At 38.1% G+C, this 15,425-nt stretch overlaps 1 protein-coding gene across 5 annotated transcripts in view; it reads right to left on the reverse strand.

Annotated features, from left to right (window-relative positions):
* Positions 1-1,492: 1,492 nt before the first annotated feature.
* Positions 1,493-15,425, reverse strand: part of LOC109916715 (cyclin-A2-like) — a 40,301-nt gene continuing 26,368 nt past the window's right edge. For all 5 annotated transcript variants that reach the window (XM_048596184.1, XM_048596171.1, XM_048596177.1 and 2 more), the window contains exons 4-9: positions 14,485-14,597; positions 11,724-11,947; positions 8,161-8,365; positions 7,158-7,271; positions 3,742-3,875; positions 1,493-2,763 (exon numbers count right to left, since the gene is read on the reverse strand). In XM_048596184.1, coding sequence (XP_048452141.1) covers positions 2,700-2,763; positions 3,742-3,875; positions 7,158-7,271; positions 8,161-8,365; positions 11,724-11,947; positions 14,485-14,597 — 854 coding nt within the window. In that variant the 3' untranslated portion in view covers positions 1,493-2,699. The remainder of the gene's footprint in view (positions 2,764-3,741; positions 3,876-7,157; positions 7,272-8,160; positions 8,366-11,723; positions 11,948-14,484; positions 14,598-15,425) is intronic.

Genomic DNA, 15,425 nt, shown 5'->3' on the forward strand with positions numbered 1-15,425 from the left:
CTTGGCCTGCTGTGTTCATCCAGCTCTGCACCTTGTCGTCTTGCATAGGATGTAGTTTTTGATTAGAGAAGTTTGATATGACAGGTGGAACCCAATTGAAGAGATTTAAACTTAAAACTGAAGATGGACATGATTTGGAAGATGACGTAGTCAAAGAGTTGAGGTCAAGAGAAGTTCAAAATAGAGTGGTTATTTGCAATGATGAATCGAAATCTTGGTTAAGGTTGGTTAAGTTCAGTTATCAAGAGAACCAGGAAAGCAAGTCAGGTGGTCAGACATTTAATGGGAATTACAAAATACAGCAACTACTGAAAGACAATTTGGAGATGAACCAGCAGATTTTAGGGAGGTTTGGACTTAAGAATTTGAAGAGGAGACTGGCTATGCAGAGGCAGCTGACTAGATAGTTTAGATTTTGGTGACAAACATTAATTTGCTGCACCTATTTTCTGAGTGTGAAGCTGGGAGAGATGGTGTAGAGGTTACAGATGACAGTTTGTAATGAAGATAAGCTAGGGGCTATCTTGAAATTGTGAACAGTTGTGATTGAGAACAGCAAGACCCTAGCTGTATTTCACCTAATACAGGCAGATCTAGCTACAAATGGCTGATCACACGAGTGAGGATTTCAGCACCCAAGCCATAGTATGGGCACGGGTGTAGAATTTTACTGATATGAAAGTAGGCAGACCTGACAGTAATGGAAGGATAATAGAATGCTCAGGCAATTGCTAGGGAACAGAAATTCTGGCAGGGACTGAAGATAATTGCAAATTACTTGATTTATGACCTGTGGTTACTGAACCACTTGAAATAGCTCCATTTAATATTCTGATTTAAATAACAATCCCAAGCCTTTTATTCACTCTACACAGTTGAGCATCATCCTTATGAACCTCCTCAGAATCCTTGAGACCTCAATCTTTCCAACGTTTTGTCCAGCCTAAATTTTGGTTGGTTTCAGCTGAAACCATTTAAAAAAAAAACAAAATCTTGGAGGTTTTGCATGACTTGGCTTTGTAAATAATAGTATTACATACAAAAACCAGTATTCCAAAACACTACTTATCCTATCAAATTCATGGTTACATTTAACAGTTGATGAAATATGCACTCCAGTTCCTTCTGCTCTTGCACTACACCCCAAAAAGTGTGCCATTATTATAGTGTCTCTCCAGAAGAGATTTGCTTCTAACTTACCAAATTAAATTGCACCTACCTATTTTTAACCAAAGTGTTCTGCAGTTTGCTACAATCGTGCTCACCAGGATTGCACTGCAACTCTATTATCCACAAACCTAGACACTACTTATTTACCAAAGTTCAGGCATTTGTATACCAGAAAAGCACACAAAGTATTTGGCCTCAAAAACAAAAAGAACCAAAAAAAAAATAAACAAACTGCAGTTTTAAAGCACTTACAAGATTAAGAACCAAATGAAAGTGCAAGTAATATTAAAAAACAGAATCCAACATTCATACTGAAGCTCAGTGGATTTAATGCATGTTTATTTGTAAATTTGTTACATATTCCATAATTTACATTGGAAGCCATTCAAGTAGGCATGGTAACAAGGGCTTGATTTTTCCCTGCCTAGTTATGCCATGGTTTTCAGGCACAAAATAAGATGTTTTATAAAGTTTAGTACAACCAAAAGGTTGAGGGCACACCTAAAAATCAGAAATAAAATGTTCATGTATTAATTGTTCAATTATAATGAAAACCCCCTCTTCCCATCACATACCTCAGTCCAAAAAGCCAACGGGTTGTGTTTTGAAAGAGGCATGTAGATAAAGAGAAAGCTCAAAGTTCATGAAATGTTAAGCACATTTGCTTTCCTTATTCAAAAAAAAAAAGGACATTCTGATTTCTGTTAAAGGCAGTATTTTATCCAAGAACAGGGTCAAATTTAATATCCTTATGAACTACAAAACATTTGCCTATTCATGTCTGATAGTTCAAGAATTTTAACCCCAACTGACAAGCAGTAGGGAAATAGCATCAATGGAATTGGACGTCATAAGCAAAATAATTAATCCTCAACAACAGTATGCCAAATGCTCATATAGCTACATTGGAGGATTGTGCTTTTTGACATAATATTGAGCATACCCCAACAGGCCCATATTGCAGTCATTATAATCCACATTTGAAAGCTTCCCCCCCCCTCAAATTGTGGAAGCACCATTAGGTCTTACTAAATTAGTGCACCGGGCAAGACTGGCCATACTTAACCCACTTGGCATGTTTAATTAACATTTGTTCAGCTGACATTGGTTGAAAGAAGCCAGTCAGGATCATTATAAAATAATACATTGGCATTCTTTAAAAAATACCTATTATTCTACTTGTGATAAAAAATTGTATGCACATAGTTTTACCAAGTGAATTAACAAAACATGTCCTATTAGTTCATTCAGGCTTGGTTATTTTAGCTCTAAATATAAAAAGTTGTATACAATGGGATTGCACGTGTTCATAATTCAGAAATGTACAAGTATAAAACATATTTCAGCTGTTGTTGTAATATCCCACAAAAGTTAGCAAGTTACATTGCAGTTATCCAGTGCTGGAGGTTGCAGTGGCAGGTTGGTCAAAGTCCACATTATATTTCAAAAAAAATACTGAGCTGTACAAAAATACTCTTCAGATTTCACAAATGTATGCAATATATACACACTAAACAAGGTTGATAGCATCACTGTTTTAAAAGCAGCAGGTCCAAAGAAAGTGGTGGATCAATGTTTGACACACCATGATATCTGCAAGAGAAAATTCATCAAGTGAGAAATGACTGTTCTGTGATTAATGCTGAAGCACAAAGCTCAAATCAACATGGTAGAATCCTCAATGCAAATTTTTATCCAGTTCAACGGTAGTGTTATTTGCCTCATGCATTAGATTTTATTGTTGATCCAAAATCTATTATAAAAATACCAAATGCAAGAACAGAAATTCAGCAGCAAGTCATCTTGGCAGATTCAAGTTCTTATAAAGGATCCCAGCTCAAACTGGGTATTTTATGCAAAGTGCCTCACAAAACACAGTAAAAACCTAGATGTGGCCCGAAATAACAAGGGTGAATAGATTCAACAGGGAGCATGGACTGAAAATTTTTAAAACGGAACTGGCTGTATTCATCTTAAGTGTCAATTGAGGTCACATCAAGCACAAAAGTAATGTACAAAGTTACTTTTCTATTTCTATTACGTACTAGCTTACAGACTGCATCATCCTTCTTGGGTGGCAAGATGAGCAATCCAAAAAAAAAAGGGAGTCTTGTTGTTGTTGGGAACTGTTCCTTTTAACTGGGAGGACAGCATAAAAACAGTGGCTCTTCAAAATGTCCCAAGCAGCCTCAGCATTCTAAGGTGTGAAATAACAAATTATGGGGACAACCTCCAAAAAAAAAGGGTCGATATCCACTCCTGTTTGGATGCAAGTTGAACAGTGGACATTGTAGCCGATTTTATGTTTTATCCAAAAGGTAGTCCCCTTTATGATGCAATTCGTTACACTGCATTTTTCTTTTACCCGTCTGAAATTTCACTGCTGTAAAAAAAAACCCTTGCAAAGAAAGCCAAAAAACAATTTTAAAAAAGTTTGTTGGATAACAAAGAAGAGTTAAGACTTATGGATGAGAAGTTACATATGCAAGTAGTAATAAACCAACCAAATTTTAAAATTTCAAATCATCCTCTTTGGTCATTGACCAAGGTGCCAGCTAGTACTATACTTACTTAGAGCTCTTATATTTCTCCCGTACTGCTTGCTGTGCGTGCTCAGATGCTTTGAGGTAGTTTTGGTGAAGGTCTGTCACACAAGGCATTAAGCTTTCTAAGACATATCCTGTCAATTGAGCTAATGATCTAGGCTAGAAAGAAAGTATAATTGATGTTACTGCAAACAGTACTTAGTCTTTGGTAAACCTAAATACAACAACATCTGGCAAACGGCACTTCTAAAAATCAACCTGCAAAGTTATACATGATCATGGGTGGGGAAAACAAAGTTTCCAGGGTAACTAATATTTTGGAGACAGAAAAACAATGAGGGGTATCCAGATAGTAAGTGACAACAAAAGCATTGATACAAAGTGATTTGGCCTCAGAAGATTAAGTAGAATCAGTATGAGAAGAAGTTAGGAGTAGCAAGAGACTGGAGCAGTTTATAAGCCCATTATAACATTGGACAAAGTATTAAGCAAACGATTGGAGCTTGAAATAAAGGCATGATAAATTGTGGGAAACTTTAACCTTCATATAGATTTGGACAATTAAATTGGCAACTGTACTGTAGAAGAGTTTGTAGAATATTCAAACAAATTTGTGGAACTGACTAAGGATAAAACACAAATCTACTGTGTAATGAAGTAGGGTTACTGTAATAAAAAAAAATCCTCAAATAGTGACTGTTCCACCACTGAAAGCAACATACTCCAAAAACACAATTACAGGTATGAGGAGAACTGACAGAGGTTAATTGGATAAACAGACTAAAATGTATCACTGTAAACAAACAGTGGGAAACAGAAGAGTGTCGGGTACAGAGGCTTGTAATATTTCAAAAGAAACCAACAATTTTGAGGATTAAAAAGGTGGTTTTAAAAACCAAGGGCCAACAAAATGTTGATAGGAGGAGAAAGGAGTATAAACTGGCCATAAATATAAAAACAAATCATGAGGTTTAAAGAATACAAAAAAAAATGAAGATACCAGAAGTAAATGCTGGCCCCCAAGAAGCAAAGACAAGATAAATTAGAAGGGGAGTGGGGTTTGGAGTGAGGAAATGGCAGAGACATTGAACAAATATTGTGTCTGTCTTCACAGAAGTAGTAGAGTTTCCTTCCATAAATGATTGTCACCTAGGGTCTAAGGCAAGGTGGGAAATTAAGATTAAGATTAAAAAAAGTTGGAAAAAAAAAATTAAGGAACTGAAATCTGACAAATAGCAGGACCCAACATCCTCTCCCCTAGGTTTCTGAAAGAAACAACTCCAGATATAGTTGATACAATTGCTAGGACTTTCCAAAATTCCTTAGATTTGGAACAGTCTGGAAATTGATACATATTACAGCATACTTCAATAAACAAAGGAGAAAAAAAAAGGTGCAAGACAGACCTGTGGTGGTACTAGGGTATAGTATAGTGAGGGAGATTAGCATTTCTCTTCAACAAACAGCATGAGCCCAAAGGGCTGTGTTGTCTGCTTGGTGCCAGGGTAGAGGATCACCGCTGTGGGTGAGGAACTTGAAGAAAGAAAGGAAGGTTGTGTCGTCCATGTCAATGCTAATGACATGCAGGATAAAGAAAGAAGTTCTGCTAAAGTATGTGACATGGTAAGTGTTAATTTAGAAAAATCCTCAAAATGGTAATGTGGATTGCTCACCATCCTAACTTGGAAACATCTTTGTCCTTTTACAGTCATAGGGCCAAAATCCTGGAATTCTCTTCCAAACAAATTATCTGGAGTTTTAGAAAGGCTGGGGTGATCTGGTTGATTTTACATGATCCTGAATGGTCTTGATATGGTGGACATGGAAAAGATACTTCATTTTTGGGCAAGTTCAGAAATTCCAGCACCAACTTTTTAGGGCAGGAAATGTTGTTTTCTCAAAGAATGGGATCATTGGATGTTTTTAAAAAGGTGGATGCAGATAGATTCGAGGCAAGGAATTGAAGATCATAAAAAAGGGTACATGTAAACATGGAATTTGGAACACAAACAAATCAGCCGTAACCTTATTGAAGAAGATCAAGCTGAAAGTCCTACTTCTGTTCTTATTTGAATGATTTATATGCATGTACAAATTAAGTGAACAGACAGCGCCATGATATTCTAACATCATGAGCCCCTTCCTAGTGTCAAATATTAATACACCTATTTGAAAAAAGTATACCAAACACTAGAAATAATTGAAAACCAGAGGCATCATTTTAAAAACTGAAAGAACTGCAGATGCTGCAAATCAGAAATAAAAACAGATGTTGCTCGAAAAGCTCAGCAGGTCTGGCAGCATTTAAGAAAGATCAGAATTAACATTTCGGATCCTGTGACACTTCTTCATTTTAAAACTTATCAAAAAATCTTGAGTCAGGTCACCCTTGAACATTGAAAAACAAGTACTGAAAAACCATGTAAGGAGGATTTACAAGGAGAAGACATAACCCTGAAAGGCTGGATACATTTTCCCCCTCTAGAGAAGGATAACCTAGAATTCTTCATAATTTAAAAAAAAAAAGAGAGGGGTTTTTAAAAAAAGGTAGAGATATAGAGAAACTCTCTCCCCTCATAGGAGACGCAAGTCTTGGAAGCCATAAAATCCAAAAAAATGGCAAGAAAGGAATTCATAATTTCTTTACTCAAAATAAAAAAAAAATCTCAAAGCACAAAACATTCTACTACAAGCCATTAGGTGAATAGTGCAGATACACAAGGAGAAAACACGTTAGTACAAGGGATGAAAAGGAACAGAGGAAAGGCTAACAGATCTAAATGAAAATGCACAAGTTATTTTCCACAACATAAATATCAGGTTTGGGTAGTTGGCTTGAATGGCCTGTTGCTGCTCTATGGACTATGGCTTCATAAAGAACTACGCATTTTCTGGGTTAATTGTCAAGAGTGAGGCAATGGCCCAGCCACAATATTACAGATTACATTTTTTAAACTGCAAAACTAAGTGGGTGCCATATCTGTCTAAAGTCTGTCCCACGTGGCACAGCATTGGATGTTTACATGTTAAAAATGATAGCTTTCTTCATATTTGTATGATGGTCACACCTACCATTGTTACACAAGATTGAAGCATCCTCAGCAAGCTATCTGCTGCAAACCAGTTGAGTCATTTCCTTCCCAAGACAGTGGCTGTAAACTGCCAGACTGGACCTATTTACAGATTATACAGACTCCCTTTCTGCACATTTGCTTCCTTCAAAAGATTTCTAAGGTGCCACAGAATAGTGTTGTCAGCAATCATTTCCTAACAAGTAGGATTGTCCACTTAGGAAATTCCACATTATTAGTCATGATTTCTGTGGGTCAAGTGGCCAATGAGCTACATCCAAAAGCCACACTTCCAGCCACAACTGTTAATGCTTCTCTATACAAAAGCACTGAGAATTTGCAAAAAAACAAAAAGTCATTCATAGCTTACCCAGCTAGTTCGTGATATCGTATAGTTGGCCAAACAAAAGGCAGATGCGGCAAGAACTGAAGGTAGATATTTTAGGAATAGTTCGGAATCAATCAAACTGAGTTCTGCTAGGTACTGTCAAAACGGAACAAAGAAATATTCTGGTTAAAAAACAAAAATAGGAACAGGAAGTAGGATGAAACAAGCATGTGAGGCTGTATATGCCTATATTATGATCATATAGGAAGTTAAACCAAATAAAACTCAATTTCCCATTCTATTCAATTCTTTTTAATGCCCAGAAATACTATTAACAGTCTTGAAGATATGGGATGACAAAATTCACTATCCCCTGGGGCATAAAATTTCAAAGCCTCAAATTCTGAAATGGAAAAAAGTTCTCCAGCAGCTTATTCAACAGAATTCTAGCTAAATTGCTCCAATCCAGTTGAGGGGGCATCAGAGGAGCACGAAAGTCAATGTTTTGGGCTGAAACCCTTTGACAGGACTGGCGAAGGGTTTCAGCCCAGAATGTTGACTTTCCTGCTCCTCTGATGCTGTCTGACCTGTTGTGCTTTTCCAGCAACACACCTATAAACTGTGGCTTCCAGCATCTTGCAGTCCTTATTGTCTCCAGAAGGTTTAGAGGGATTTGAAGAAACAATGTTTCACCCACAGGGCTGTGGGCATCTACAACTCTGCCTAAAAGGGTGATAGAGGCAGGAACCCTCAAGACGTTTAAATATTATTTAGTCAAACAGTTGAAGTATCATAGCATACAAGGCTATGGGCCGAATGCTGGAAAACAGGATTAAAATAGATAGATGTGTGTCCATGCCAATCGGCAAAATCCGTGCTGTGAAAATTGACTATTCGATGACCAATTCTATATTTAATGGAAACAAGCTTAAAAAATACAAACATGTCCTTCATAACCCAAGGCAGTTTTAGTTCCACATTTTTAAAAAGATTAAACCTGGTTCAGTGGAACTTGGATGCACAACAGAACTTACACGATACTTACCATAGACAAGCTCTCAACTTTACTGCTGGCTTTCTCACGTCCAATGTATTGATTAAGGAATTGGTTTATTGTTGGTGCTGCCAAGTCAAATGACAAAACTTTAAGAATAAGATGTTCCATCCGTAGAACTTGCTTCTTTGTGTAGGTATCATCAGTAATGTACACAAATTCGGCAACCTCAGGTGGATATATTTCTTCAAATTTTCTACAGGAAATAAAACCTGTAAGCAAGCTTTTCAAAATAATAACATTGGCAGTATAACAAATTTAAATTAAGACAAATAGCTTGTCAGAACAGGATTGCAACTGAAAATTAGTAACTTCAGTACAAATTTCTTTTCCCCACTTTACCACCCAAAAGACTTAACTAGAAAGAGGTGTGTTACAGAGCAGACAGTCTAAGAGGTCATTGGGTCTATTTTGCCTATGTCAACTCTACAAATAACACAGAACATAGAACAGTACAGCACAGGCCCTTCAGCCCACGATGTTGTGCCGACCTATTATCCTACTAAGATCAATCTACCCTGCATACCCCACATTTTACTATCCTCCATGTGCCTATCCAAGAGTCGCTTAAATGGCTCTAATGTATCTGACTCCACTGCCACTGCCAGCAGCGCATTCCACATGCCCACCACTGTGTAAAGAACCTTCCTCCAATCACCTTAAAATTATGCCCCCATGTAATAATCATTTTCACCCTGGGAAAAAAAAGTTTCTGGCTGTCCACTATCTATGCCTCTTGTACACCTCTATCAAGTCACCGCTCATCCTTCTTCACTCTAATGAGAAAAGCCTTGCTCTCAACCTTTTGTCATAAGACCTCCCCTCCAGTCCAGGCAGCATCCTGGTAAATCTCCTCTGCACCCTCTCTAAAGCTTCCACATTCTTCCTGTAATGAGGCGACCAGAACTGAACACAATATTCCAAGTGTGGTCTAACCAGAGTTTTATAGAGCTGCAGCATAACCTTACGGCTCTTAAACTCAATTCCCCTGCCAATGAAAGCCAACACACCGTACGCCTTCTTTACAACCCTATCAACTTGGGTAGCAACTTTGAGGGATCTATAGACATGGACCCCAAGATCCCTCTGTTCCTCCACACTGCTGAGAATCCTGCCATTAACCCTGTATTCTGCATTCAACATTGACCTTCCAAAATAAATCACTTCACACTTTTCTGGGTTGAATTCCATCTGCCACTTCTTTGCCCAGCTCTGCATCCTGTCAATGTCCCATTGCAACCTACAACAGCCCTCCACACTGTCCACAACTCCACCAATCTGTGTCATCGGCAAACTTACTAGCCCACCCTTCCACTTCCGCATCCAAGTCATTTATAAAGATCACAAACAGCAGAGATCCCAGAACAGATCCCTACGGAGCTTTTAAATTTAGACCTCATCCCTTCCTTCTCAAAAACCTGAATTGTCCAAGTTTCAATGAAAATTGGAAAGCTATTATACTACCCTTTCAGATTAGTACACTCTAAGAAACAATATGGGCTGTTAAGGTTTAATCATTTTCTTCACTCCTGAAACTGTCCTAGGTCCTCAATCCTTTTGATAGTAATATTACCGGTTCCAAAATGGACCATAACTCCAGGCTGATGCTCCTTCCTCTTTCAGAATTCGCTGCACCCAGAATCTCAAGTGTTACAATGCAAGGAAGGCCATTCCAGCCTATCATGCATGCACCAACTTGTGAATGAGCATTACCTAGTGTCAGTCTCCTGCTTTTCCTTCCCACCACACATTACTATTATCCAAAATCAATATCTCTTCAATGCCTTAAATGAACCTGCCCCCTCCAAATGTTCAGACAGTGAATCCATATCTGACTATGGGGGGTGGATTTTCCTCACTTCATCTTACTTTTTTTGTTCTATACAGAACTTTAAAACCAGTTTCTCCCCATCTACTCTATCCAGCCTGCTTATGGATTTTGAAAACTGCAAAACAGATCTCAACTTGCTTCTTGCCAAGGAGTCCTAACTTCAAATTATCCTCATCATTGAAGTTCCTCATTCCTGCAACCATTCTTGTAAACTATTTCTGCACACTCTCCAATGCATTCACATTGTTCCTATGTGGCAACCAGAACCCCACACAATATTGAGGTCTAACGAGTGTCTTGTACAAGTTCAACAACTCCTTGCTTTCTTACTCTATGCCTCTATTAATAAAGCTGAGGATACCATAATTTTATTTGCAGCTTTCTCTACTTATCACTTTTGATGACCTGTGCACATATACATGCAGGTCCCTCTGCTCCTGCAGTTCACCTTAAATTTTACTCTCCATTTTGTATGTTTGTGCTCTTGCTGCAAAAAAAGCACCACCACACACTTCAGCATTGAAACTCATTTCCTACATATCTGCCCACTCCAACTTATGTTCTTCTGGAGTTCTACACTGCCCTCAATTTACAATTCTTCAAAGTTTGTCATATGACTTTGAAGTTGTCCCCTACACATCTAACATCTAGATTGTTAACTAACATCAATAGGTCTCAATACCCACCCCTAAGGAACCCCACTACAAGCCCACATCCAATCAGAGAATCTGTTGATCATTATTCTGTTGTTTGCTATCAGATCAGCCAATTTGTATCCATTTGTACTGACCCTTTTATTCCATGACCTATAAACTTTCCTCACAGGTCTGTTGAGGCACTGTATCAAATACCTCCGAAAGTCCATGTATACCATTGAACTTTTGTTAATTATTCCAAAAACTAACAAGGTTAGTTGAACTTGACTTTCCCTTTAGAAATCCATGTTGATTCTAACCAACCCACCCTATTCCATGCAACTAATGGGATTCCAAATAATTGTTTCTAGATGTTTCCCTACCACTGAAGTTAAATTGCCTGGTTCATACTTACTGGGCTTATCTTTACAGCCCTTCTTGAACAAGGCTATAATATTTGCAATTCTCCAGTCTAGCACTTCGGATCTAGGGAAGTCTGAAAGATTGTGGCCGGAGTCCCTGCAGTTTCCACACTCTTCCTTCAAAATCCTTGGATGCATCTCATCTAGTCTCATAGCCTTTTCAACTTTAAGTTGAAAGAGAGAGTCTGTCTAACACTTCTACCCAATCAACTTTGAACCCTCCCAACAAGCAATACTGTTCAGCAAAGATGTGACAGTCAACTCCAAATCAGTGCAGATTTGTCAAGTTCAGTCACAGGCATAGTTTGGTACCAGCATTAGCTCCTATGTTTTCATTAAGTTGCAAGTTAAGTCATTTTATAATTTTAGTGCTGTGCCTTGTTGACCAAACTTTTTGCAAATCTAGAACCTCCAATTCATGTTGGACAAACAAGCAAAACAGGAAATACAAGTAAAAATTATAGAACTTTCTAAACTGTGAAGACCACGTATTCAAGGTTAGGGAACTGAAAATGGGTCACAACTAGGCATCCCATGACAGATGAAGAGCTAAAAGGCTTAAAAAAAAAAAATTGGAGGTGAAATCAAAAACAGATTTCTGGAAAATTGAGGAAAGTAAAATGAGCTTAAAATTTAAACTAACCCATTAGTTAAGTATATACTTACGATGCCAACAGCATGGCAGCAGTTCCTACAAGCTGCAGCTTCCCTCGGAGGACAGACATGGATGACAAGAATCTGTCAATGTAGTTTACAGCTAGATATAGTGTTTCATTCTGCAATTTGTATTCTTCACCAACTTCCACAAGCCAATCAACAAGGATAGCTCTCATACTATTGGTAATATCAGGCTGTTTCTTCATATATCCTGGTTTGGGTCTGCGTGTCAGCTAAACAGTTTGGGAAAAATTGCAAGATATCAGTTTTTTTTCCTGAAGTCATCTTTTCAAGAAGATCATGCTCATTTTTCATTGCAATAAAAAAAATCTTCCTTTAGACACAATAAATTTATTAGAGTAACAGATAAAAATCACAAGATAGGCCCAGATATAAATCAACCTATTGTCAATGTAGTAATTCTTTTTATATAGCTATGAACATGTAAAACTATTCTGATTAGCATACAATTTTGTAAGATCTGTTGTTAACAATCTCCATGTTGCCTCTGTTCCTTTTACTCCATTGGCTTCAAAATTTGCTGACAAGCCTCAAGATACTTGAAATGCTTTTGGGGATTCCATGTACACCACAATTACATTATCCTCATCAACCCTTCCATTTACCTCATAACATTTACAGTAGTTGTAACAACTTACCTTTAAAAAAATCCATACTAACTTAGACCATAAGAGATAGAAGCAGAATTAAGTGATTGGGCCCGTTTAGGCTGCTCTACCACATGATCAGTTAATATGTTTTTCAACCTCCATTCACCTACCATCTCCCCATAACCTTCAATCCCCTTATCATTCAAGAAGGTTTCTCTGTCTTAAATACAGAGAATGAATTGGCCTCTACAGCCTTCCATGGAAGGAAGTTTCACCATCCTTCGTCTGAAGAAATTCCTCCTCAGTTCTAGTGAGTCTGCCCTTGGGTCCTAGTCTCATTGTAGAAACATCATCTTCTCCATATGCACACTATCCAGGGCCTCTCAGTATTGTGTAAATTTCACCGAGATTCCACCTCCACCTTGTTCTTCAAGTCCCTTGGTGCTTCAAATTCCTGAAGCCTTCCACCATTTAGAAAATATTCTATACCTTTTTTCTTCCTACCAAGTGCATAACTTCACATTTGCCCACCGTATTCCATTTGATTTGTTTATCCACACTCCTAGCCTGTCCAAGTCTTCCTACAGCCTCCTCACTTCCTCAACACTACTTGTCTCGGTTGCTAAATTTGCAGATGACAATGCCCAGTTTCTTTGTCCAAATTGCTAATGTATGAGATAGTTATGGTCCCAGCAGAACTCTCGTCACCAGCTGCCATCTTGAAGGAGACCCCTTTGTCCTGACTCTCTGCTTTCTGCCAGTCAGCCAATCCTATAACCCATGCCCAGCTCCTTGTCCCCAACATCATGGGGTCTTATTGAACAACCTCCTGTGTGGTAACTTAAAGGCCTTTTGGAAATCCAAATAGGTCATGTATATTGGCTCTCCACAGTTTAACTTGCTCATTATCTTCAAAGAATTCAAGACCTCTTCTTGACAAAGCTATGCAGACTCAGCCTAATTTTACTATGCACTTCCAAATACTCTACAATCTTACCCTTCATAAGAACTAAAATCTTACTACTGACCAAGGTCAGGCTAACTGGCCTACAATTTCCTAGCTTCTGCCTCCCTCCCTTCTTAAACAGGGATGTTACATTCGCCATTTTCCAGTCCTCTGGGACCCTGCCTAGCTCCAGTGATTTCTTAAAGATCACAGATGCCTCTACAATCTCTTCAGCTTCAGAACTTTTAGCTAATCTTGTCAAAGTACCCCTAAACGTCCCTCAATTTCTGCCAAAGTTAAATGGATTAGCCTGCAATTGTAGAATTTATCCCAACACCATTTTTTTGAACAAGGGTGCAATATTTGTAATTTCAGACTTTTTGGCACTACTCCTGCCTTGAAAAGAGAACTGAAGATCCTAGTTACAGTCTCTACAATTTCCTCTGTATGCTCAGCCATTTCTGATTCTAATGAATCAGCTTCAAGTAGAAGCATCCTAACACCTCTTTGCATTTCAAGCCCATCAAGTGTCTCAATCATCTTTGATTATCATTTTAATAGTACCTACATTTGTCTTTATATTAGTTCTTTATTCCTTGATAAGACCATAGCCATGTCCTATACCTCCATGTGGAAATTTCCATATTGGCCTAAGCCCCATGTCTCCTCTCTTGTCTTTTATTGTTTATCCACCAATAGAGAACTTTGGATTCTCTTATGTTGGCTGATGACTCATACCCTGCCTCATTTCTTCTTTTGAACTATCTATATTCAACCTGATTCTCATTTGAGAGAGCAACCAGACATTTAAAAACATCTGGAAATGCCTGCATGGCTTTCCTTGATCACAATATGGTGAGTGGGTGGAGGGGACGCTGATTTGGTTGCTGTTTTATGAAATAGCAGATCTCAGAGCCTCCAAATGCTGTTTCAACATTCTAGGGCTAAAAGAACATAGTTCAAAATTTCAATTGTTAGAAGATGCTCTAAAGACTTGGTGGGAAGTCCTCAGTTTGACAACTTACCAATACAGTCATATAAAAAAGGACCATTTGGGTAAAAAAAAAGAAGAGTATCAAGAGTTGCCAACACAAGTCCAGCACCACACAAAAGGAAGAAAAACATCATGCTCATATTTAGAAGTGTGCTGTGGGCTCAAAACATCCAGAAGTGAACCCAGTATAGATATGCCTGGAACGGACAGCTTTCTTACCTCCATTTCTCTTAGGTATTTGTGTATGTCATCTGCATAATCAGGCAACACATTAGGATTTACTCGTTTTTCTTCAACTGAAGATATTGACATGTCCAACATCATTGGGGAATCTTTTAACAAATAAAAAGCAAGCCAATTAGGTTCACACAAGTCATTTCCACAACTATACAGCAAGTTAATATGATCAACACCCATTCTGCTGTTAAATATCTGGATTTACAAAGATATTTGTACAGGTTTTTGTAAGAAATTGCAAACATTTTCAGCCAGACAGACATTGCTCTCCAAACAGTTAATATTTTTCATAATGCACTTTGACACAGGAATAGGAAGTTTCCAGTAAACTGATGTTCCTACATAATTATTAGTCATACTGATGAAAATTGACGTTATGTTCAGTCAGGTCAGTGTTACACCATTTTTTTTGGTCAACTTTAGAGTAAACTGTTTGGCTGAAATAGACCAAAAGAGACTACAACCGTTTTGTACTTTACAGATAAGTAAAACTTTCTCCACAGGAATGAATGCCTGTGCAATAACGTGCACTGCATTACCAGTACAATTGGAAGCTAGTGTCACTGTAGCACAAAACAAGCTGACCCTGCCACTCCTGTTCTGTTCATGTAAAGTTTGCTCACTTATCCAACAAAAATGACAAGAAAGTAATTACAAAAAGTTTGAACCCCCAAATTGTAACATAAGCACCTCACATAAACAAAAGCAAAACACTTAGGCATCAGAGTAAGACAGCAACCAAGAGTTTTCAGGCTTCTTTAAATTAGTTTTAAAATATAGAATGCCTGTCTATTCAATTGAACAAAATCCAGTGCAACTATTACTGCAGAGATAGTAGGAACTGCAGATGCTGGAGAATCTGAGATAACAAGGTGTAGAGCTGGATGAACACAGCAGGCCAAGCAGCATCAGAGGAACAGGAA

This window comes from Rhincodon typus, chromosome 1 (genome assembly GCF_021869965.1).
Source record: "Rhincodon typus isolate 14 chromosome 1, sRhiTyp1.1, whole genome shotgun sequence".
Lineage (NCBI taxonomy): Eukaryota > Metazoa > Chordata > Chondrichthyes > Orectolobiformes > Rhincodontidae > Rhincodon > Rhincodon typus.